Below are 24,060 nucleotides of genomic sequence, written 5' to 3'. Positions count from 1 at the left end.
TAATTTCCTTTTAAAAGATATTAATGTAAATCTCAGCACCCAGGTCAACACTTGTATGCTACGCTGGTTGACATGTCCCATGGGCCATTACTGAGGAGTTCCGTGATTTGCTAAAAGAAAAAATCTTCAAGAGCTATTATCCTTCAGGAGTAGTTAACCTTCAGATGGTTATTGTCTTTTTCCAAGATCACTGAATGTGAACAAGTCTTGAAATTTGACATTTTTTCCCCAGTTCAGACAATGATTAGCATTGAATTGTGTCAATGTAAAATATTTTAACTTTAGGTCATAGACTACTTTAAATCTTTTTTAAGAAATGGCTGCTTTCCTTAACAGCCATTTCATTGATTTGCCATTGGGCACTCCAATCCTGAAACTGATGGCACTACTGGGTGCAACAGCATCAAAATGGCTACCTCTGCAACCAGCAGCACCACTGAGGCTGCTGGAGCTCTCCTCAGGGGAAGTCCCAGGCCCCGCAGTGGGACTTCTCATCTGTGCTGGCTATTTTGCCGGCACAGACTTGAGAAAGAGGATAGAATACGGGGCAGCAGAGCTGTATTCCCTCCCATCCTGCCCTCCCCCATCCTGTTCCACCGTTCACCGCCTCCCCCCACCCCAAAACTACATATTGCTGGCCAGCACTGCTACAGCTCCGACCGGCTCCCTACACAGTACTGAGGCTTACAGTACGTTTGCAACACCCAGTGCCCAAGCTGGAGCTCAGAAAATTTAGGACTGGGCCCTAAGTTGTACAGTTGTGCACTGCTTAACAACAGGGATCAGGACTGCAATCCCTGTTGTCAAGCTGAGGCTGATGCAATCTGGACCCTCTGCAGGGAAGGGGATGCTCCATCCCCCTCCGGAGGTTCATCTGAGCTTCCCAGAGGCAGCACATGCCCACTTCTGCCTCTGCAAAGGCCAGACTGAGGGAAATCGCATCACTTGTGCTGGTTTCATGGAGGACGCCGGAAATCATGTGAGAGGCGTAATTTTCCTCAGTCTGAGCGCAGATGTGCGCTGCCTCTGGGAGGCTCAGACAACCCTCCGGAGGGGAGGGGAGGAGAGTGGAGCTCCCCTTGCTTTAGGAAAGTTGGGGTGTGCGCCCCTGATGACCACGTGACCACACGTGGTCGTCAGTTATGTGATCCCGCATTAGCTAGAAGGTTGCAAAGCAGCACAGACCTGTATTTACAAAATAACCAAAGCTGACCCAGTTTGCCAGTTTCTTTTCATGTATTTCTAAGAAAACTGCAGCTGTCTGAGAGAGGCATTTGCCTTAGACTCTTGCTTGTTAAATGAATCTGGGATGTATTTTGACTATGTGAAAGTGTGGCAAATTTGAGCCACAAGTGCAGAGTATTTTGCAATCGGTTAACAGTGTGCTGAGCCAGTGGACAATGAAGTTGGTCATTTGTTCAGTTAAAGGGTGCAGCCTACAGAAAGTTGACAGTGATTTATAGATTACCATGGTGGGTGTGCAAACAACTTTTCTCTGATTTCTTGCACCATTCTAGTAAGGTATGGATGAGAGTGATTGATATGATTCCTTTCTGCATTGCTATCTTTGTCCCTTGAGATGTCATTGGTCTGAATGAGGTTTGCCCTACCTGCATTGTTCCATTGCCTGTATCTTATCAGAGCGCTATGGAACGCAACCATGAGAAAGTGGCTCCTGTGCTGCTGTAGTAATGTATGCATCAACTTTTAGATGTACTAAATCCCCATTCAGGTGAATGGAATTTAAGCATGAAATTCAGTATCTTTGTACCTATATTAACTGTGCAATCCTATCCTCCACTGTTGACCCCAGTGTAGTCTCATTGGTGGAATGCATGCTGCATCCAATGATGGAGGTGCAGTCAAGAGGCCTGCTGGAAGTAAGTAAAAATATTTTTAATTTACCTCTTTGTAAGCCCTCTGATGGCCTATGGGTCTACTTGGACTTCCTCTAGCTGTATAGCTCCTTAACTTTCCCGCCTCTACTGCCAACTTACTGGTTCCTGCTGAGCCTTGCCACAGCAGCACACAACTGCCATCCAGCTATTGCACCACTAGTTCTGGCAGCACAACGACCCAACAGGATTGGGGCCTTAGTGTTTCCTGAGGTAACAGATTGTGAGTTTGATTCATGTTGTTTATGGTTTCTACATCCCTTACTCAGAGAGGTGGACTAAAACTTGACAGCTTGATTTATATTTGAAGAAGCTCCACAGGTTCTCAAGTATTACCAGAACATATTGGCATTCAGGGAGAAAAATAAGAAACAACACAGGTGGGCAGAGTGCATGGCCAAAACTGGAGGCATTGTTTATTTGCTGTTGTGCAAGATCTACTTCATAGAATTATGGTGGATAAAACCTGTAGTACATAACACTAGATGACAGAGTCCAACAGTAGCATTTATTAATTTCATATTTTGTTTTCATAGTATTTATCTGGGTGTCAGTTGATTTTTATTATTGTTAACCAAAGGTTTTGGACTTTTTAAACATAGTGATAAATGTGCACTTGACATTTCTATGATATGCTTTCCACATTTAATGTCCTTTCAAGGATAGATTTTAGTCTGATATTAAAACCCTTGTTTTGGTCTGTTCGTATGCATTTTACATTACTTTGTTATGTTGCTTGCAAAAACAAACCTCCCTAATTTCTTTTTGATTTCATAATATTTATGAGGCCCTTCTACAATCCCCATGTTGTTAGGAATACAAAATGTTCTTGCTATTTGCTTTCTGTTCTTTGCCAACATAGACACACAGATTGGGAGCCGTATGTTTCTTTCCATGGGCTTTAATCTCCCTTTTAAAATGTTTTAAATATTCCCAACCCGATTGCAAAAGCAATCAAATTATCCCCCTTCCAGATTCTAAGAGTATTACGGAGCATTTGGCTAGCAGAGGCTCCAGGAGAATTGACCTAAAAAGAAATCAATTTTGTGCACTAATGGCTCCTTATTTTCTACTTCTGATAAATCTAGGGTTTATCAACAGCACTGTGGTGCACAAAGAAGCATGGGCGAATTGACACTCAGGCATCCTAAGAAATAAGTCATTCTGATTTTAGACTCCGTTAAAGGTGATATCAAGAGATGAGGACTAATCTCTTGGAGTGTGGATGTGAGAGCTTGTGTAGCATAGTGACTAGGACATTGAACTTGAGAGCTGGAAATCTCTGGTTCAGACGTCTCCTCAGTCATGACTTCACCACTGGCCTTAGGGAAGCCACCCTTTCTCAGCCTCAGCACCTGATCTGCAATAAGAGAATAACGCTAGTGACAAATGTTACAGGCAGTTTGTAAGGACTGCCACTATAATGTTAGTAAATTGTATGCCTTGAATACTCACAAATACCATCTACTATGTTGTTCCTTGGATATTGGCCATTGTATGCATAGTGGGGCAAAAGGCTCATGCACAAACCCTGTGCTGCATTTGTGTGATGGATCAGGTTTGATATTTTTTTCATTAATATTGTTGAGATAGAGCGATTAGTGGAATCAGGGTCATGTACATATCTTTCCTAGTGCAACATACTTGTATACAGTAGGCCACTGCACAGGCCTGTTCCTTCACTACGCATATGGTATTTCCAACTTTTCAAATCTCTCAACTTGACCCTAAGCGGGTTGGCTAACGAGCATAAATCAGAGGTATAATTCAGTATAACTATTGGTTCAGTTTAGGATTGCCAGCTATTTCCTTGGCAGGCCTCTTTGCTTTTAACAGTTATATACAAAGTAGGAAGATGAAATTTTCTTGCCAAACAGATTGAGTAATGGGAAAAAATTATGTCTTCTGGTTTTCTGCTTGGAGTTGCATTTAAGCTATAGAGTCAATTTTTATCTTATTATATTTTTGGAACTATTACACAAATCACTGAGCACAAATAATTGTACAGTCAATACTACAGTAGATCATTTAAATGTGTGAGTTTGATTTGTAGATCCAGTTTCAAAGTTATTGAACTAGCTTAAATTCAGATTTGGACTTGAAAGTACCCAAGCTGCATTCATTGCACGCAAAGGAGGGAGGTTGATGAAGATTATTCTTAGGACTTAGATTTAGCAGGAGCTCTGACCCTGCGCAGGTAATGAAAATGTCTCAGACTGAAAAGGCAGGAATCAACAACGTTCAGATACACATAACCAGCAGTCAGTGGCTTTGTTAAGGGGTGCAGGCCACACCGGGTGATGCGCATAGGAGGGGTGACACCACTACTGGCCAAAAAATTTTAAATCTTGGTATTTTTTGAATAATACTATCATGTTATATATCATTTGATGTGTAATTTATGCTGCAATGAACCAAACTGCATTGAAATATCTCTATTCTATCAAAAGCTATAGCCAAAAAACTAGTGGGGCAGCATAGTGATGCATCACCACGTCAACCACCTGGGGCATTACCCTGCCTACTATATGGGAGGAGGTCCATCATGGGGGTGATGCACTGGCCTCCCATATCAGGTGTTGCAAACCCTAGTAACACCACTGCCAGCAGTTACTGGATCCAATAACTTCTGTGATGATTTGTCTCTTAACTACACCCACTTTCTGCCTCTGGTTTCATAACTGACTGCTGAGGGTACAAGGGATGGAGCTACAAGCTTTGTAGGCAGTTGGGCGGTATGTAGTGGCAGATAATCAGAACGCCAGCAAACAGTAAATACTACTTCTAAAATGCTAGTTCTGAGTTTAGAATAAGTTGTGCACATTTTGAGAAATGTGCTTAATTTCCATTAATACTATTGCAGATAAAATTGAGCTTCACAGAAATGCAGCCTCTTAATCTTTTTTTGCAAGGACTAGGATAAGGTATGAGACACAGCCTTGGAAAACTATGCTGTAATCTCTGCTGCTCCCTCTGCCTCCTCCCATGGGGGGGAAATCATACTGCATGGGTCAGGGAATGACATTTTTGAATCCTTCTTTAAAAAGGCTTTGGCGCTTAGCATTCCATTTATGCAAGTTTAATGGCAGCACAGGGTTACAGTGAAAGAACTCCTCTTGCTCCACCTCCCCCCCCCTCTCTCAGGCAGGACTGGCAGGGCATTGTGGTGTATGTCGTGACATTGTGGGTCCCTCTCTCTAGGGGGCCCCGCACTGGGCTAGTAGGCAGATCTCCCACTGTTGCAGCCAGCATCTGGCATCCTGGGAGGGCAGCGCGGTGAGCGAAATGTGGGCTTGCTCGCCCTCCCCTGGGACTGTTTTTTCAGGAATGGGCCTCCTGGAAATAGTTGGCAGTGATGTTATGTTACTGTCAACTATTTCTGGGTGCCATGATTTGCACGCAGCACCACAAGCATCTGACTCATCTCAGCTGCAGTTGTGATTGGGGGCCCCATGCAAGTTCCCCGCATTGGGTCCCGCCAGTCCTGGGGCTGGCGCTGATCTCAGGAGCTGCCTTTTTTTCCCCTGTCCCAGTTCCAAATAGACCCTTTTAAACATTCATAAAGTTTAAATTTAGAATAGAGGTCTATCAGAACATTAAAGTCTGTGTATTCTAAATCTTACAGATATTTGATAATGAAGCCAAAGATCTTGACAGAGAAGTCTGCTTTATTGATATTGCCTGTGATGAAATTCCTGAGCGATATTACAAAGAATCAGAGGTAGGTGAAGGACTTGATTGATTTACTGTGTAATCGTACTGTCTACTCAGAATGCCTGCTCAGAAGTAAGTCCCCATTCAAGGGGATTTACTCCCAGGTACGTGTGTATAAGATGATGGTTTCTGCCATGGATAAGCCATGGTTTCTGTTATTTTTAGATTATTCTCCATTTTTACAGCCTTCAGTAATTTTCCACATTTTTGTTGATGTTCTCACTCAGGGCTCTTTTTCTCCCATTACCTGTTGTAATTGTGGTAGTTCTTGGCCTCCAATTTTACGTGTTATGTATAATCTATCTATGTAACCAATTTTACGTGGTACGTATAATCTATCTATGAAATGCATGATGCATATTCACTAATTTTCATGTTTTACTATCTAACTTTTCCAATTCGTTTTGAGTCCAATTATTCCAACTGGGTATCTAATTACTGGAATAGCCCAGGAATTTATGGCTTTCATGTTATTTCTGCCATTTAACTGTGATTTAAAGATTTTTCACACTCTTCTGATGTAGTCTCACTGTGTCAAATCTTTCACTTCTGCATTCAGAATGTTATCTGCTTCTAAAATTCCTAAGTATTTGTAACTTTCATTATTTAACAATTATTTTACAATACAAATTCAATACCATCTAAGGGCCCAATCCTATCCAACTTTCCAGCACTGGTGCAGCCACAATGCAGACTTGAGGTAAGGGAACAAATGTTCCCATACCTTGAGGAGGCTTCTGTGACTGCCTCCCCACCACAGGATGCAGTGCACACCCCATTGGCATGGCTGCATCGGCACTGGAAAATTGGATAGGATTGGGCCCTAAATTCTGCATTTTTCCCTATTGTATTGATAGAACCGCACCTTTGAATATTGCCACTAAATTTACACTGTATTCAGAAGTGATTAAAGAATAAATCATAAAACCATCAATACAAGTAGCAAATGTCAGGTGCTAGAGAAGACTGAAATTAGAAGGCTTGCTGAAATAGAAATGTTCTTCGAAATCACTGGAGGCTTCTAAAAAGGGAGGAAACCAAAGGGGCCCTCTTTCAAACCACCACCGCTCTTACTTCCACAAATCTAAAAGGCATATCTAATTTAGAGCCCAATCCTGTGACTGTCTACTTAGAAGTAAGTCCCATTATAGTCAGTATAGCTTACTCCCAGGAAAGTGTGCATATACAGTTTGAGAGGTGCAGGGAGCTGGAGACAATCATAAGAGCCAGCAGCTTACCTTTAGGAACTGGAGTAGAATAGGGATCATGAATTATAAATAAATGATGAGATGATGATTATTACTAAGAGGCCAGGCCAGGCCTGCTCTGAGTGCCAGGTGCTGCTCAGTGCTCCTGCAGCTTGCCTCGCATACCTTGCCTTGCCTTGCCTTGTGTGCTCTGCTCTTCAGGTTCCTGTGCAGGGAACTCATCACAGCCAGCCAGCCAGCCAACTGAGAGCCCAATCCTATGCATGCCTACTTGGAAGTCAATCCAATTATAGTCAATGGGGCTTACTCCCAGGAAAGTGTGGATAAGATTGCAACCATGGTGGGCAACTTAGATTGGGCTGCAGTTGTAGGCACACACTGGCTCAACTTTTGCCCTCCTCCCTCGCGCTGGTCCCAGCACCTTGTGTCTAGTTTCCAGCCCTTCCCTCCCGCCTGACAAAGTTTGGAGAGGAAGATTGTGGTGCTGGAGCCCACCACAACTGGCACAGGCGAGATTGCAGCCAGGAAGGCAGGGAGGAGGGAAGGCAAGGGGAGAACGGAAGAGGAGCAACATCAAGCAGTTCCCTCTTAGCTGCCAGTCCGCGCCTGCAGCCGAACCTAGGCTACAGTCTTATGCAGTTTCCTGGGAGTAAGCCCCATTGACTATAATGGGACTTACTTCTGAGTAGACATGCATAGGGCTGGGCTTCTAAGTCTCTCTCCTGTATGCTTCCCTCCTGTGTGACTGTCTGGAGCTAAATTGTTGCCCCCCCCCCACAAGCAGCAGAGATCGATCTTGCTGGACATCACAGCAGTTGCGGAGGGCAAGTAGCAGCAGACCACACAGTCCCCAGCTGCTGCTGCTGCTGCTGCCCCTGCCGCCACCGTCTCTCAGCTGCTGGGCTGGCTGCTCCACCCCGCCCCACCCCTGCAGCCCAATCTAAGTTACTGGGGGTGGGGAATGGCAGCAAGGAGCGAGTGAGTTGACTGTTGCTCCCCCCCAATCTCCTCTCTCCTGCTGCGTGCCTGTAGCAGCCTCTCTCCTCCTGTGTATGCCTTGCAGCAGCCCGATAGGCGTGTGGGCATTGTTGCCTGCGCGTTGTAGGCCCCCCCCACTCTGTAGCCCAGTGCATTTGCTACCCCCTGCACCTCCTTAGCTATGCTACTGGTACTGATATCAGTTTTAGTATTTCCTTTTGAAATGCTGCAGAAGGAGGGAGGAGTACTGATGTCAGCTGGAGAACTGCATAGGGATGCTGTTGCTGTCTTGTCTTTGGACACTTTAGTGAAATATTGGGAGAAGATTGCATTATGGTTGTGTGCTGCAGACTCCAGGACCATCACAGAGGTATTATACTCAGATGTAAGCAGTGGAACAGGTGGCAGCTTTTCAACTAGACTGCTCTGCTTCTGGGCATGTAAAAACGGTGCTGAAATCTTGTGCTTAAAACAGCATTTGTACCAAGTCAACATTTGTACCAAGCACTGGTGTACCTGGGGGGGCAGATGGAGCAAATGCCCTGAGCGCCAACCCTGCAGGGGTGACTCTCGGAGCCTCATCTCCGTCCCCCCCCCCAGGAGGAGCACCCAGGAGCGCTGCGGAGAGGCAGCTTGCTGCCTTTCCGTCAGCGCCTCGGCGCCGACTGAGCCACCCCCTCCCCTCCTCCTTTATAGGAGGATAAGAGACAGGTGCCCTAGAGAGGCACTGATGCTCTAGGGCACCCATTTTCTCTCCTCCTATAAAGGAGGAGTGGGGTGGCCCAGTCGGCACCGAGATGCTGCCTGGGAGGCAGCTTCCCGCTGCCTCCCAGGAGCACTCCTGGGCACCCCTGCTCCGCCTCTGAGGGCATCCCTCAGAGGCGGAGCAGAAGCGGCACATGCCCCCTCCGACTTCGGAGGAGATGCGTGCCGCTTCCCGGCCCCCACGGAGCCTTCCATGCAGCTTACAAGCTGCGCGGAGGTCTCCACTGCAGCAGTCTGGGGCGCTTTCAAAGGGGGAACAGAGGAGGTAGCTGCACGGAAGTAATTGCAGTGACGATGATGTCACCGCAATTACTTCCAGGTCAGGTACATGGGGGGCAGAGAAGGGGGGGCAAAACGGGGTGTGTGGGGCGGAATACTGGGGGTTGCCGTGGGTGCAGGGACCCCCAGGAACGCCTCTGATACCAAGGGAACTCATATTCTACCCAAATACAAACTAAATGCTGAGACTTACACTTCATGTCTTGTACATCATGTGTGCATCACCCAAGCGAATCAAATGTGGAGATTTTGCATCTTTTGTTTTTGCTAGGGAAAAGGGGTTATGTAAGGAATCTTAGCTGCATCCTTAACCAATGGAAATATTCAGGGCCCAATCCTGTCCAACTTTCTAGCACCGATGCAGCCACAATGCAGCCCCAAGGTAAGGTAACAAACATTCCCTTACCGTGAAGAGGCTGCCATGAGTGCCCCCCCCCATTCCAGGATGCAACACATGCTCCATTGGCACAGCTGCATCAGCACTGGAGAGTTGGATAGGATTGGGCCTTCAGTTATTCCTCTAAATTCCTACCTATGTAATCATAAGGAGTAGGAACTTCTTTTTGAAAATGTAAAAGCTGAGATTCTCAGAGAAGCTGAACTCTGCACTCAGTACCATGTTATGCACTTTTTTGTTCACTTGTGCAGAATCACAGAGTGAACGTAGCCCTATTTCTGGACATGGGGCAACTGTGAACAATTACTACTCCCCAAGAAGTGGGAGACATTATTCTCTGTTTATGGTATAACATCACAGGAATGAAATATATTGCACATTATGTTGAAATGAACCAACCAGCCCTCATTTGAAAACAGAACCACCAAGGGTTATGTCAGCCAATCATTCTTCAGCTGCAGAAGCAGAAGCCAAATCTACTAATAACCAGGCAGGTTGTAGGAGCTATTAACTGCAGCTCTAGACATCTGTTTGCATAGATAATGAATGGAAATGTTTGAAGTGGACAGGAAATTATCATTCTAGAGGGGAAAACCATTTGTTATAATATTTATGTAGCATACAAGTTTGTTGCAAGGCACTGCTGGTGACAGGCTCTTTATTAAATTTTGCAAGGGGAACACATCTGATGTGCACAAGCCAGTGTAGCACATCATCCTGAGAAATGATTCAGCTGCATATTATCTCAACTTTATCCAGCAGTTTTTTAAAATTCCAGAGTGGCATTATAGGCAGAATGACAGCTATAGGAAATAATATATATGATTAAACTGGTCAAGGGGATGTACGTATAGACAAAGTTACATAATGTATTTGCACGTTGTTAGTCAACAACATGTTCCTTTATCAATTAGAGCTTTTTTTAAGTGCAGGAATGCAAGCAATGCGTAACTGCTGATGTCATCCCAGCATTAACAAAATGCTAAATCTCACTCTTTGATGCTAAATCGTTCTATGCTAACCCAAGTTCATAAGTGGTAAGCACCACACAGAGTAACGTCACAACAGTAAATGAGGCTACAAGCTTAAGGTCACAGTGGGGATTTTGTCTGACTCTCAGATGTCAGTGTCAGTCCCATAATTACATCAGTTATGTGACTTATATGGCGAAGTTAAAAAAAAAACGCTGTAAGATATAATAGAAAAAAAAGAACAGGAGAAAAGTATAATATCTGCATCATCCAAAAAGAACCTGACTGCAAATGTTCGTTTGTGATGTCACTTGTAGCAGAGATTGGCGATTTACTTTAGTGGGTTAGGACAATGGTTAATCTAATCCAGTGGTTCTCAAACTGCGTGTCCAGGACCCACCAGTGGGTTGTGACCCAATTTTTGATGTTTCACAAAACAAACAGGGCAGATTAGGCTTATGTGCATCAAGCGTTAAACAACAACTTGCTACTGGGTGGGAAGCACTGCTGCCCAATTACCACTTTAGCCCTGGAAATTTATAATCAGATAGCAGCCTCCAGAACCTCTATAAAGTTTGCGAACCACTGATCTAGTCCCAACCTTTCAGTTCACATTATTCCATCTTACTGGGGGAGAGGCAGAGTGGGTCAGTTGTAGAAAGTTATATAATACATAACTCAAAGACTGTTCACAATAAGAAAAAAAAACATTTGCAGCTCCAGGGCTTCTTGCTGAATCTCTGTCTCAGCTGGGCGTTCAACCCAGAGCACCCCAGCCTGTGAGTCACTTCATCCATTGGGGAAGAAGGTGCAGGGTGGTGAGCAGCGAGGAAGGAGAGCAGAAGAAGGAGTGGGGAGGAGGTGCTGTGTATAATTCTAATGTCAGTGGACTCAGTGGGGCAGTCAAAATGTGTTGGGCTGGATACAACCTGCACATCATAGTTTGGGGACCCCAGTCTAGTCCTGTGTCTAAAATCCAAAGTGACCAGTATAAAAATCTTGTTTTTAAAGACTATCAGGACATCACATTTGGCGGTCTCCTACGTAAAGTTCTGTAACTTTTGCTCAGAAATTTATAGTTTTATTTCCCTTCTTTCTCTCTCCAAAAGGTGTCCAATTATATGTTGGAATTGTACTGCCACTCCATCTCCTGCCTGAAGCTTATTTAAACTCTTATCCCAGATACATTTTGTAGTAATGACTTTCTTGTACAGTTGCACAACCTGTGAAAAAAGTATGTCCTTTAATCAACTAAATGTGACAGATTTCATTTTCAGCCGCTTTTCTGCTCTGGTGTTTTGTAAGAGAAGAAGGTTTCTTCTGCAAAGCATGAACACATACTATGACTTTCTCTCATCTCTTGTCTATTCAACCTTTATAGGAAAGTGTGTTAGATTCAAAGTGAAAAATGAAGTATTCTCCTAGGGGCCACATGAACAAAGATTCTTTCAGTGAGGAACATCCTTCAGAATGTCTACCATTGATTGCCCAGGATAGTTCAGTAGTCCCTTGGCCAAAGTCATTCTAAACCAAGAGTATTTAGGAGTCAGTGTAGGTATTATCCTTTACTCTTTGCCCAAGAGCACTTCTATGTTAAGCCAATTCTAAGCCACTGCAGGCTTTTTATTGATTAGTATGAAGCTGAACCCCACTGTCTGGGTGAGACAAAGGCTCAGTGTGTGGCTGTTGCCTTGCACTGGAGAGAATGATGCACTGGTTTGAACAGCACAGGGGTGTCCAAACGTTTTGGCTGGAAGGCCACATCATCTCTCTGACACTGTGTCAGGGGCCGGGGGAAAAAAATCAATTTACATTTCAAAATTTGAATAAATTTACATAAATGAATATATTTGAGATGGAACTTATATGAATGAATGAAGATCTTGCAATAGCTCAAGGTCTACAAAAGACCTTGCTCAGAGCAAGGCCAACCTCTCCTTTGCTGTTGCATCACAGATGTGAAACAGCAAGCAGAGGAGGGAGCCCTCCTTCCACAGCTCATGCAAGAGGTTGAATAGTTGGCCGCCACACTGAAAGCAGTGTCAGGCCAGCACAGGCACCAGCAAGTCCCCAAAGGGCCAAAGGCTCATTGGAGATTGGGGGCTCCCCGTGGGCCAGATTGGGAGTCCTCATGGGCCACAAGCGCCCACAGGGCCGGGGTTTGGGCACCCCTGGAACAGCACGCTAATTGCTATGTAATTAATGTATAGCCAAGGGTACAAGTTTTGTTCTCTTTCTTTTGCCTCTCAACAAGAGTGGCTCAAGGATAACAGAGGAAACGAAAGATCAGCTGGCTTTATGCAGACTCATTTCTAGAAACAGAAGACACATCCCCTAATGGTGTCTTCCCCCTCAGGATGCTGCCAGTTTCCCAGCCCTTGTTTAATTCTCAGCTCAGGAAACATAGGAGGCTTATCTTTGCCCTGCCCTGCGTCTGCCTACAAAGAATGTTAGACAGCTATTAGTGCCATTAAGAATGCTTCCGTATCATAATATAAACATTTCAGGTTTGAGCTTCAGGTCAGTGATGAGGGCTTCACATCCTTACTTGGCCCACGCAGCCAAGGGAAAAGATGCAGAGCACAAAATTGCATTACCTGGCCCATGTTCATCTTTCACGATTGCAATATGTCTGTGCTGTAATGGGTCCCAGTGGTTGCTGTTCAGGGGCCTTCAGCTCCCTTATTACTTTGAGGACTCAGAGCAATGGCAGCTAGGATAATGGAGCTAAGGCCATGATAGCATATGAAAGTGCTATTGCAGTAGTTCCCTTAAGAAAGTAGAACTAGGAGAAAATTACCTTTTTATTCGTTTATATGAGGAACTTCACTATATTTACTACAGTTGGGCTATTTTTTAATAATATTCCTTAGGTATGGATTGAAGTCTGTTTTGTTCCCGGTGTGAACCTTTTGTTGGTGACTTTTGAAAATGCACACAAGAAGAGGAAAAAATAATGGAAAGAAAAAGAAAAAAAAAGTTAATGAAGATCAGCAGTAAAGAAGTAACACTGCAGCAATAATGAATTTTTGCTTACATTTTACAGAGTGGTTACATTACCACACCTGCTCAAGGACATGTAGGAAGGGGCCTACACATGCAGCCAAACAAGCTACAAGGATCAAGGATCTTTGCCACTGGTTCAGGCTACTTATGGGGAATAGAAATTTTAGAGGAGGAAAGAAGAGAGAATCCAAAGGGTTCAAATCACAACACATGTAGCGAAATCCTATCTGCTGGTCACTGCTGATGGAATTTGTGTTCCATCAGCAGAAGCGCCAGGACCCAGGTGGCAGTGCTTGGATCCTCGCATGTGTTGCATGATATCATTGCATCACTGATGCTGCCAGGGAGCGCAGCGACGCCACCAACATAGTTGCTGGCAGGTGTGGACGGGTGGTGGGAGGGACAAGGGAGGGAGTCAGAGGAGCTTCTGGAAGGGGAGAGGGGGGAACCGGAGTGTGGAGGAAACCAGACGGGGTGGATGCTGTGGCAATGCCGCATGCCAAATCTTATCCCTTTTTTTTAAAACCCTCCTGCCTCTTTTGTCTTCTGAGACATACACCACCCAAATAGGTGGTGTTTGGCATTTGTCTGAGGAGACCCATTAGCAATCTGTCAGTCTACTAGGAGGTAAGTACATAAGTAATATTTCTGCTCACCTCCTGCAGGCTGTCTGCCCCACCACCACCATAGGATGCACCTCGCCCTTTTTTGGCACAGCTGCATTGGTGCTGGTGGTGGGTAGGATTGGGTCAGTGTAATAAGGGATTATTTACAATGGAGAAATGGAGAAAAGGAACAACTGTTGACAGGAAGCTCCGCTGCACCGGATCCAAGGCATTCGTGTGGGGCTCTGTGCCCTACATAAACGCCTTTACTTTATGGTAAAGTGAGTAGCCCCATTGCAGGGTTGCTTCCCTTACCCGGGAGAAGGGGACAAAAGTCCCCTTCACCCGAGGTGCCACCTGCGGTAGCCTGAGACACACAGGATCTGGCAGCAGCTGTTTTTGGTGCCGCCAAGGCTGGGCACCCCAGGCAGCTCAGGATTGTGCTACCCGTCGTATCACTGAAGGTGGCTAACAATCACCACATGCAAACTATAAAACCTAATAATAACAGCAATAACAACCACAACCACAACAAAGGTAAAACAACCATAATATCCATAGAAACCAAAAAGACATATATGAACAGCAGGCAGATTCTCAAAACCAAGCAAACACTTTTCACTAGGCAGCAGAGTCTCAGGATGAATGGGGCTTACCCCTGAAGCATTAGGGTCACCTGATGCCATTTTCTGGTGTTACTTAGCATTCTAGCATCAGTGTTCTGCACAAGTCATGATGTCAAATGGTTTTCAAGGGCAGGCCATACAGCATCTCCCTCTTAAGCCATTTCTACCCAATGTTGCATGTATGCAACAGCAATCAAATGTGTACACCTGTGGGCTTGGCAGAAATGGGTGAAAGAAAGATACGAGAAACATTTTGCCCAGAATAATAGCATAAGCATCCTCTAATAAGTGGTCTTCTTTTTAGTGGTTGCAACAGACAGACAAATCAAATAGCCGTAATGGCATTGTTTGGAGATAAAGGCAATGGGCAGGATCCAAGGAGATGCTGAGGTACATACAAAGTTTTACGTAACCCTTGAGGAATTTTTGGCTTTTTCTTTTAAAGAGCTGTCTATTTACCCCCCCCCCCCATCCCCACCCTTGGTCACATTAATGGTGGGCTACTGTCAGGGAAGGAAAAAGCCTTAAATCTTCTTGCCCTCATGGAGCTAGGTTCTTTGAAGTCCAACTGTACGCCTTAATCTTTGGACCAATTATCAATGCAGTTCCTAGTAAGAAAAACTTTAATTAACAAAATTAGACAGGATTTTTTCCTCTTTCTCTTTTCCCATCATCACAAAAACCTGCTGAAAGCAATGGGGTTCACTCATACTTTACAGGTTACAGTCACCATCTGTCTCCCTCCCCGTTATGCTTGCACCACACTGAAGACCTCCTTTCCCCTCATGGTTGAGAATCTCCCCTTGCATTCCCGTCAGATATAATTGATGAGCCAACTCATTTTGACACCATAATTTTGCTAGCAAATGGCACAAATTGCTCCATGTTTTCAGTACATTATAATGCCAAGATCAGAATGTTTTAAAAATAGCACTTGCAGTATTGAGTGTTAACAAAGCAGAAATGCGGCTGCCTGGGTGCCTGATTTGCAGTTGTATCCAAAGAAAAACAGGAGCCAAAAGTAATTATTGTCAGGGGGGAGGGGATTTGTGCCAATTTTCAATCATATTTTCAAAAACATAATTTCTGAATACACTGAAGAAGGACTTTTGTGTCGACATGATTTTTGTGAATGAAACAAGTACTTATTTGGGAAGAAGAAAAGCATTAAATGTCTAGCACAGTGGTTCCCAAACTGGCTGGATGTGATCCATCAGCCTGGGAAGCACTGGCCAATGCTCCTTAAAGGAGCAGGGAGGGGGAAAGGCAGCAATGCGACCCCCAGGATCGCACTGCTGCTGGGGACAAGTGGGGGTTTTCTACATACTTGCAGCCAGCACTGCAGTCCTTGGGGTCTGGGGGATCCAGAGAGCCCTCCACAGGGCTCCTCATGCCTGCAAAACTATTTAAAAAAAAGAAAACAGGGCACTTCCATTTTCTCAACGGAACCAGAAGTGCCCATTTTTTGCTTCTTTTTACAGTTTTGCTAGCACCCCCACCCCAGGTCCCCCAGGATTGCAACGCTGGCTGCAATTAAGTAGAAAAACCCCCTCTTATCCCCGGCAGTAGCGTGATCCTAGGGATCATATTACTGCCTTCCCCCCTCCTCTTCAACAACTTACAGTGCTCCCAACTCCTTTGTAGGAGTTTGGGAAGCACTGATCTAGTACAATAATTGCAGAACTACTTCAAACACCAAAAGCAAAGATTTATAATATACAGTAATACTCCCTGTAGTTATTCACCTGGACAGAGTTTTAAGAGAGAATTTCAGGAAAGGTTTATACCTATGAAGGATCATCTTTCTTATGCCACGCAAAAGTCAACACATTTGACGCTATACACAGTATTTAAAACAGAAATTACACATGGCACAGACAATGCAGCTACTGGTCATTCCTAGTGAAATGGATTTTTCTAATCAATCCACAACCTGTTCGCAGATCCTCAGACCACCCTGGATTATTGAGACAGTGTGCCGCCCCATAGTTCTGACACAAATATTCACGGTCAATGGAGATTATTATTCTTGCTGCAGACTGTTACTGATATGTAATACTACCTGTCAAAGGGAAACTACAAGATAGAATGAAGTTGATCTTTTCTGATGGTGTGAAAAATTACAAATAATTATGATTTGTTGAGTAAGTGGGTAATAATTCTTTGATATATCACATGAGTAACTTGTGAGAAACTACCACTGATTTTGGAATAATTATCATGCTGAATTTGTCTAAATAGAGTATCTTTATACTGAGATCTTGGGGTGGTGGTGGACAGGTCGATGAAAGTGTCAACCCAATGTGCGGTGGCAGTAAAGAAGGCCAATTCTATGCTTGGGATCATTAGAAAAGCGATTGAGAACAAATCGTTTTGAGAACAAAACGGCTAATATTATAATGCCATTGTACGAATCAATGGTAAGGCCGCACCTGGAGTATTGTGTCAAGTTCTGGTCACCACATCTCAAAAAGGACACAGTGGAAATGGAAAAGGTGCAAAAGAGAGCAACTAAGATGATTACTGGGCTGGGGCACCTTCCTTATGAGGAAAGGCTATGGCATTTGGGCCTCTTCAGCCTAGAAAAGAGACGCCTGAGGGGGGACATGATTGAGACATACAAAATTATGCATGGGAAGGATAAAGTTGATATAGAGATGTTCTTTACACTCTCACATAACACCAGAACCAGGGGACATCCACTAAAATTGAGTGTTGGGAGAGTTAGAACAGACAAAAGAAAATATGTCTTTACTCAGCGTGTGGTTGGTCTGTGGAATTCCTTGCCGCAGGATGTGGTGACAGCATCTGGCCTGGATGCCTTTAAAAGGGGATTGGATGTTTCTGGAGGAAAAATCCATTACGGGTTACAAGCCATGATGTGCATGTATAACCTCCTGATTTTAGAAATGGGCTATGTCAGAATGCCAGATGCAAGGGAGGGCACCAGGATGAGGTCTCTTGTTATCTGGTGTGCTCCCTGGGGCATTTGGTGGGCCGCTGTTACAGGATACAGGAAGCTGGACTAGATGGGCCTATGGCCTGATCCAGTGGGGCTGTTCTTATGTTCTTATGATATTCCATGTCATCTGTTATGTCCTGAAGGTGTCTGCAGACTGTTTTTCCTGATAGCCAGGAAATTCATCCTACATTTCTGGACTCAGTAGTATAAACCTTTCATGAAGTTGCTTAGAATATACATTCATCCAAGTACATGTAGGTTTAACATCCTAACATCCTGGAAGATGTACATAAGTGCATGGTACTTCTTAAAATCATGGTCACAGTAATTAGGAAGTATAACTAAAATCTATGACTTGATTAAGATGTTGGTTTAAATAATGTAAATTAATGTGTAAATCACAATGTCCTTTGCCAATTCTTTAGAATTAAACTTAGAGGTTAGATAAACATATAATGCTTTTTCTGTTTTATTGATTTTACAATTTCTTTTTTTTTTTTACAATATACATTTTTTTACAAAAATGTAAATTTTTTTTACAGTTTACAATACAGTAGACCAAGTTGGCAAGGGAAGTGGGAAGGAATGGACAGGGAAGCCATTGGGAAGCATGTAGGAAAGTCAGACAAGAGGGAGGGAAAGAAAGAGGATTAAAGTGTATAAACCGCTGTTAAATTAGGATTATCCAATATTTGGTACTTCATGTTCTATCTATGAGTGCCAAAGGTGCAGGATACTCAGAGCCCAATCCTATGCATGTCTACAATGACTAAAGTCCCATTAGAGTCAGTGGGGCTTACTCCCAGAAAAGTATGTATAGGATTGGGCTGTCAGATTTCTCTCTATCTGCTTCACAGATAATGTGGTAGATGTCTTCCTGGAGCATGTTTTGGGATGTGATTTGGTCATAGATAGAGTGTGTGGATAAGTTCTCAGTCCACTGGATGGTGGAGGGGTTTTTTTGACCTTCAAGTTCCATCAAATGAGCTGCCTAGCATCCATTGCTGCACAGATAATCCATTTCCCCTGTCCTAGAGTTATATCCTATATAACTGGAATATACCACAGAACCCAGATCATATCAGAGAAGGTAAGACTCAAGCACCAGACTGATACTGCTGTTTGGAAGGCTGCTACATTGGTGGACACCCAATGTAGAATGTTCACATCTCCAAGTAATTAGCAGGTGCAATAATTATGTCAAATATAAAAATCAACATTACCAGCTAAGTATATTCATTATTTGTACTACATTTGAGTAACAATCCTGAAGGTGTGTTACATTGTTGTCATGATCTTTCCCCCTAAACCAGCTTACTCCATTTATGTTTATATCTCCTTTGAATTCAGAAACCATAGAAACCCATATCATTTTAAGAATTAGAACTAGTTATAGCAGCTGTTCAAATCCGTAAATTATAAACTAGTTTTGTTGCCATCTAGACCAGAAGTGTAAAACCAGTTTCATACAGAGGGCCAAAGTTAGCATTCATGGCCCCTGCTAAGGGCTAGAAGTTACATCAGTAAGCAGAAAGTGACATCATGAAGTAGATGATGGCCAGAAATAAGCACTTTGTTCTTGCATAGAAACTCATTAACTGCAAATGACAGAAGAGAAAATGTTCAAATCTTGTTCATATTTTCAAGATATGAGAGAGACTAATTATCAAGCAGGAAGAGTCCAATTATAACAGGGGCAGATAAATTGCTTCTGGGGCTGCATTCGGCCTGCAGGGCTTGTGTTTGACATCTCTGATCTAGACAATGAACCTAGTGCTTCACAGCTCTCTGATGCTAGAATCTGATGCTTTGAGACTCAACAAATTTACTAGGTTTAGCAAGTAACAAAGTTGCCTGTCTGCATGGTGTTACAACTGTCTCTGTCTCAGTGTCAGCACCAGGTTTCTGGGGGGCCTGGGGCAAAGCCCTACATTGCCCCCCATGGTGCCTCTGCCCATCTCTTGATGGTGCCTGGAATCCTACCACAGCCATTGCTACTGAGGATTCATTGGTTGTCTGACCAGGTGGTCCTTTGATGGACAGAGTCTTCGCCCAGTGCCTGAGCTGGCCAACCCCAGAAAACACCTTGTTATGACTAGTGTGTTTCATGCCCAAGCACATTTGGCTGAGAGCTTTAGGAAATTACATTCCTGAGTAGAAAGTGAAGTTTGAGCTTTACGTGATCACACACCAGATAGCAGCTGACTTGTAAATGGGGACATGGTCAGAGGAACCAAAGGATGGCCAAGGATAGTATCTCTGCATATCTCAGGTCACAGAAACTACTATGATTTATTGCCTAATCCTATACTTTGTGTTACTGCAGCTAAAATGAAATCTTATTTGTTACAAGGAAGGCAAAACGCTTTCAATCTGTGTTACTCTTCTATGCCACTTATTGATAGAGAAAAATGAGACAAAACTGCTAAGAACATTATAGCACAGATTTTTTTTCCTAACACCTTTTTAAAAAATAGAACTGTTTTTGTTTTGTAGGATCCTAAACATTTTAAATCAGAGAAGACCGGGAGAGGCCTACTGAAAGACGGTTGGAGAGACACTCAAGATCCCATCATGTGTTCCTACAAACTGGTTTCTGTGAAATTTGAAGTATGGGGACTTCAAACTCGAGTAGAGCAATTTGTTCACAAGGTAAGTGAAGGGTGATGTTCCAAGCTTTTTGACTATTCTTATAACGTGCATGAAGAGAAACAGATATGTACCTCTGTCAGGAAGTTGACATCTAAATTTGCTTTCAGTGACCAGTAGCTAACTGATATTCTAAACTTTAATCATCCTAGCATCTTATCACAGCTACTGAATCCAAGTGCACCATATGTATTCATTTGTTGGCTAACCATTCTATTTGCCCTTGCAATCTCAGGATATTCCTGAGAGAGCAAGTCATGCGTGTTATGCATTTATGAATCATGCAGCATAAAATGGCATCGTGTCAGGCCCCCAGTTCCACCCACATTCATAGAAGGCTAGAACACATTTTTTCCAACCTAGCAACCCAGAGACAATTTGCACTTTCAAGCTATTGGAAAAGGGGGGTTCTAATAAGCAGCAGAACATTTTTCCTATCGTAAATTTTGCAACCTAGCCAGCTTGCTGATAACAATAAATACACAGGAGCAAAGGCAGTTAAAGTTTGAAAAGAAAATACTTTCTCACAGTTTACAATCATAAGCTTCTTCTGAGATAACAGAGGTTTCTACAACTTTGGAAACGGAGAACACCAAATGCTATTCTCTTTGTGTGGAAGTTATTTGTTGGCTTTGTGAGTCTTCTTCTTCTTCTTTTTACTATTATTATTATTATTATTATTATTATTATTATTATTATTATTATTATTATTATTATTATTATTATTATTATTATTATTAGAGATGCTTACTGAGTCCATACATGAAAGCTAGGCAAGTGGATATGTATGACAAATGCTGGCATAGGTCATTAGGAGAAGTTCTGTTCTAGTTGCAAACACACCTTGGGTGGCTCATTTACAAATGCAAGACACCAAATCCTCTCCAATTTAATTTGGACAGGGAAATGTTGTATGTGAACCTCTCAACAAATGAGCATGTCAGATAAACAATGGCTTTTCTTTTGCTTTTCTCTGGAGATTTTGGAGTTCTGTTTCTTAAATGGGCCATATCTAGTGGCAATATCTTGTATGATGTTATTCCTGATAACACAGAGATGTCTTTAATCTTGTCCTGATTTATAGGTGGTCAGAGATATATTGCTGATTGGTCACCGACAGGCTTTTGCATGGGTGGATGAATGGTATGGTAAGTCACATTTTCAAAAATAATTGCACGTGATGACCACAAGAAATATCTTACATATTCACTCAATATTGCACTTCAGTTGTGCTCTAGTATTTTTGTTAAAATGGCCGTCATAAAGTGGAGGTTCCACATTTCTAAGTTTCCTTCAAAATATACATTCTTCATCAGAGCTGAAGTTGTAGATGGAATTTCAGAATGGAATCAGAGTGTTCTGTTAACATACATATAAAGTTCATGCGTCTGATTCAATGGCTTCAGTTGTGTTAGAGAATGTGTGGGGGGTTTTATAACCATGGCCACAATCTTGCACCTGTGCTGATTTTCTAGTACTGGCGAGTGCTCAGCTCAGCATTTGAACCTCTATGAATACCTTGATTATACATATTTCATCTCTGCAGAACATTGTCATGACCATTTTGTTCTTAAATATTCTAAGGGAAACAGAACAAAATAATATTCCCTACATACAGTGATACTGACTTTTGACAATGAGTGTAAATCTGCCCTTAATACCCAATACTTGGTGAAATCTGTCAAGAGGGGGCATATGCCAGGACCCATTGCTGACTAGTGATTGAGTGGGGACAGGGAAACTTTGTTCACTGTAGCCACAGGGTGATGAAATGGGAGGGAGGAATGGCCCCAGCAACCAGTACAGTTTCTCCAGCAACCAACTGACATGATCTGATGTCATTGTTGTAGGTGTGCTGGTGCTAAGGTTTCTTTTTTGCTGAATCTAAGAACATGAAAAATGACATTTCAGCACTGCACAGAGTCTTTTTCAAATCCCAGTATTCCAGTAATTGCTTTTTTGCACAGGTCTGATTAGGTTCACATTTAGTTTTCATAACTTTTGGCATTCAGTTTGCTTTTCATAAGTTTTTGCTCCCTGTGCACAGCTACATACTCCAAGTGGCAGAGTTTGAATAAAGGCTAAGCCCCATAAATTCACAAAACACACACCATTACATATAATTTGATGTTTACTGAGAAATGACACTCGCATGCTTTGGTGAGTGGCTATGCTTTGCCTGGAAATCAAGAAAATAGTAGGTAAGTTATCAAACAAAAGCATTGAATACAAAATCAGAAGACAGAGAACATGTTAATAAAACCTTGAATGAATAAGGACGGTATCACACAAGCTTGCGTGTGCCATAGTGGAACAGGTTAAAAAGAAAAGAGACAATAAAACAGAGTTATACAACAGAAGTAACCATCCCAAACTGCTGCAAATACAACAGTAGTTGTATTTGGAAGGGTAATTTGGAAGGGCTTGGGTAACAATAGAGCTTAGAATGTTTAACCTTCAAAGAAAAGTTCACACATTAATCGTCCTAACAGCTTGTGAAATAAGGTTGATTATCTGTATTTTACAGATGGAAAAATGAGAGGGAATGATTAGGTGACTTGATCAAAGGAAAAATGAGTGTCAGAACTAGGATTAATGCTGTCAGCCATCCTTAGGAAAATTAACACAGAGATACTAAAATGAAGGGCTTTTAGACATTGAGGACTAGAGAGGTCCTGAATCACTATACTCTCTCTCTCTCCCTCCCTCCCCCCAGGGAAAAATACATCATTAACAAAGCAAAGAGAAAACAATATCAAGTTAATATTGCAGCTTGTTGATGTATTTTAAGCTCTCTGTGCCGTCCCACTGCTCCATCTGAGCTGTTCCTTATTAGCCCCACAGGGAAAACACTTGTTCCCTAGCATATGGGGCTGTTGATATTCAGCTCACTTCATTTTCTGTATATCTGCTAATCCTGATCTGGCAATTTTCAAGATGGAACAAACTATGCCATAGGCTTATGGGAGGCATTTCTTTGTACATGTTCAACTCTCAGTACCTGCGCAGACTTAACATTGATTCATCTTTTGTCCACATAAACACTTGATCCTATAAGCCCCTGAGCACAGTAGCGAAGGAGTGACATATGAAGCATTGGCTATGCTTAAATGCCTGGACTGGGGCCAGAAACCAAGACTGATTTCATTAAAGTGCCCCCTCCCCAAGAAACACAAGCTATTTGTGCCATGTGTAGATGTAGAACAGGAACTTAATGTACAGTATGTTCTAGTCAACTTGTGGACTTTCCATTGATGTTCTAGAACCATTTAAATAAAAATTGATTTAAATCTCATATGATAACCCCTTAAGGTTGCAATACTATGCATGCTTATTCAGAAGTAAATTCTATTGTGTTTAATGGGGCTTATTTCCATGTAAGTGTGTTTAGGATTGGAGTCTAAGAATCCTACTGGACTATATGCTAAAGGTTTCTTCAGTCAGGTCTTCTACTTTCTTTTCTCTCTGCTATGTATTTTTATGAAAATGATTTAGGATACGACTCCCTTCATTTAACACAAGGTTTGGGAACCGATGGCCTGTGGGTCAGGTCCAGTGCACCATCCAAAGTCATGTGGCCCACAGTCTCCAGCCCATCACCAACCAACAGGCACTTATCCCCAGGAAGTGACAGCACAGGGACTCCGAGAGCCTGGGCAGGCATCTCTGCCATTCCCTGTCCAGCGCACTGCAAATTGGGCAGGAGACTTTGCTTCCCAAGCCAAGCTCCACACAGCCACTTCCAGGAACTTGGCAACCTGGTAGTTTAGCAATGATGTAATGACATCGTTGCCGAACACCTGGCCCCTTTGCCAGAAAAGGTTGCCAACCCCTGATTCAACAAATAAAAGTTGCTTAGTGCAATTGTTTGCCAAGACTGAGGTATTATGTGGCTAGCTTCTGCAGTTCTTAGCAACCTGAAGCTGCCCCGGGCATGATATTTAACTGCAGTAAAGCAGTTGACCCACTCAGCACAATCAAAGCTGCAGCTGTGTGTGCCCAGAA

At 43.1% G+C, this 24,060-nt stretch overlaps 1 protein-coding gene across 1 annotated transcript in view; it reads left to right on the top strand.

Moving 5' to 3' along the window:
• PITPNC1 (phosphatidylinositol transfer protein cytoplasmic 1) overlaps positions 1–24,060 on the top strand; it is a 188,098-nt gene that overhangs the window by 156,674 nt on the left and 7,364 nt on the right. Inside the window, exons 6-8 of the mRNA XM_066615807.1 lie at positions 5,521–5,616; positions 19,903–20,058; positions 21,140–21,203. Coding sequence (XP_066471904.1) covers positions 5,521–5,616; positions 19,903–20,058; positions 21,140–21,203 — 316 coding nt within the window. The remainder of the gene's footprint in view (positions 1–5,520; positions 5,617–19,902; positions 20,059–21,139; positions 21,204–24,060) is intronic.

The sequence above is a fragment of the Tiliqua scincoides genome, chromosome 2 (assembly GCF_035046505.1).
Source record: "Tiliqua scincoides isolate rTilSci1 chromosome 2, rTilSci1.hap2, whole genome shotgun sequence".
Taxonomy (NCBI): domain Eukaryota; kingdom Metazoa; phylum Chordata; class Lepidosauria; order Squamata; family Scincidae; genus Tiliqua; species Tiliqua scincoides.
This window is presented reverse-complemented; position numbering and strand designations above follow the sequence as displayed.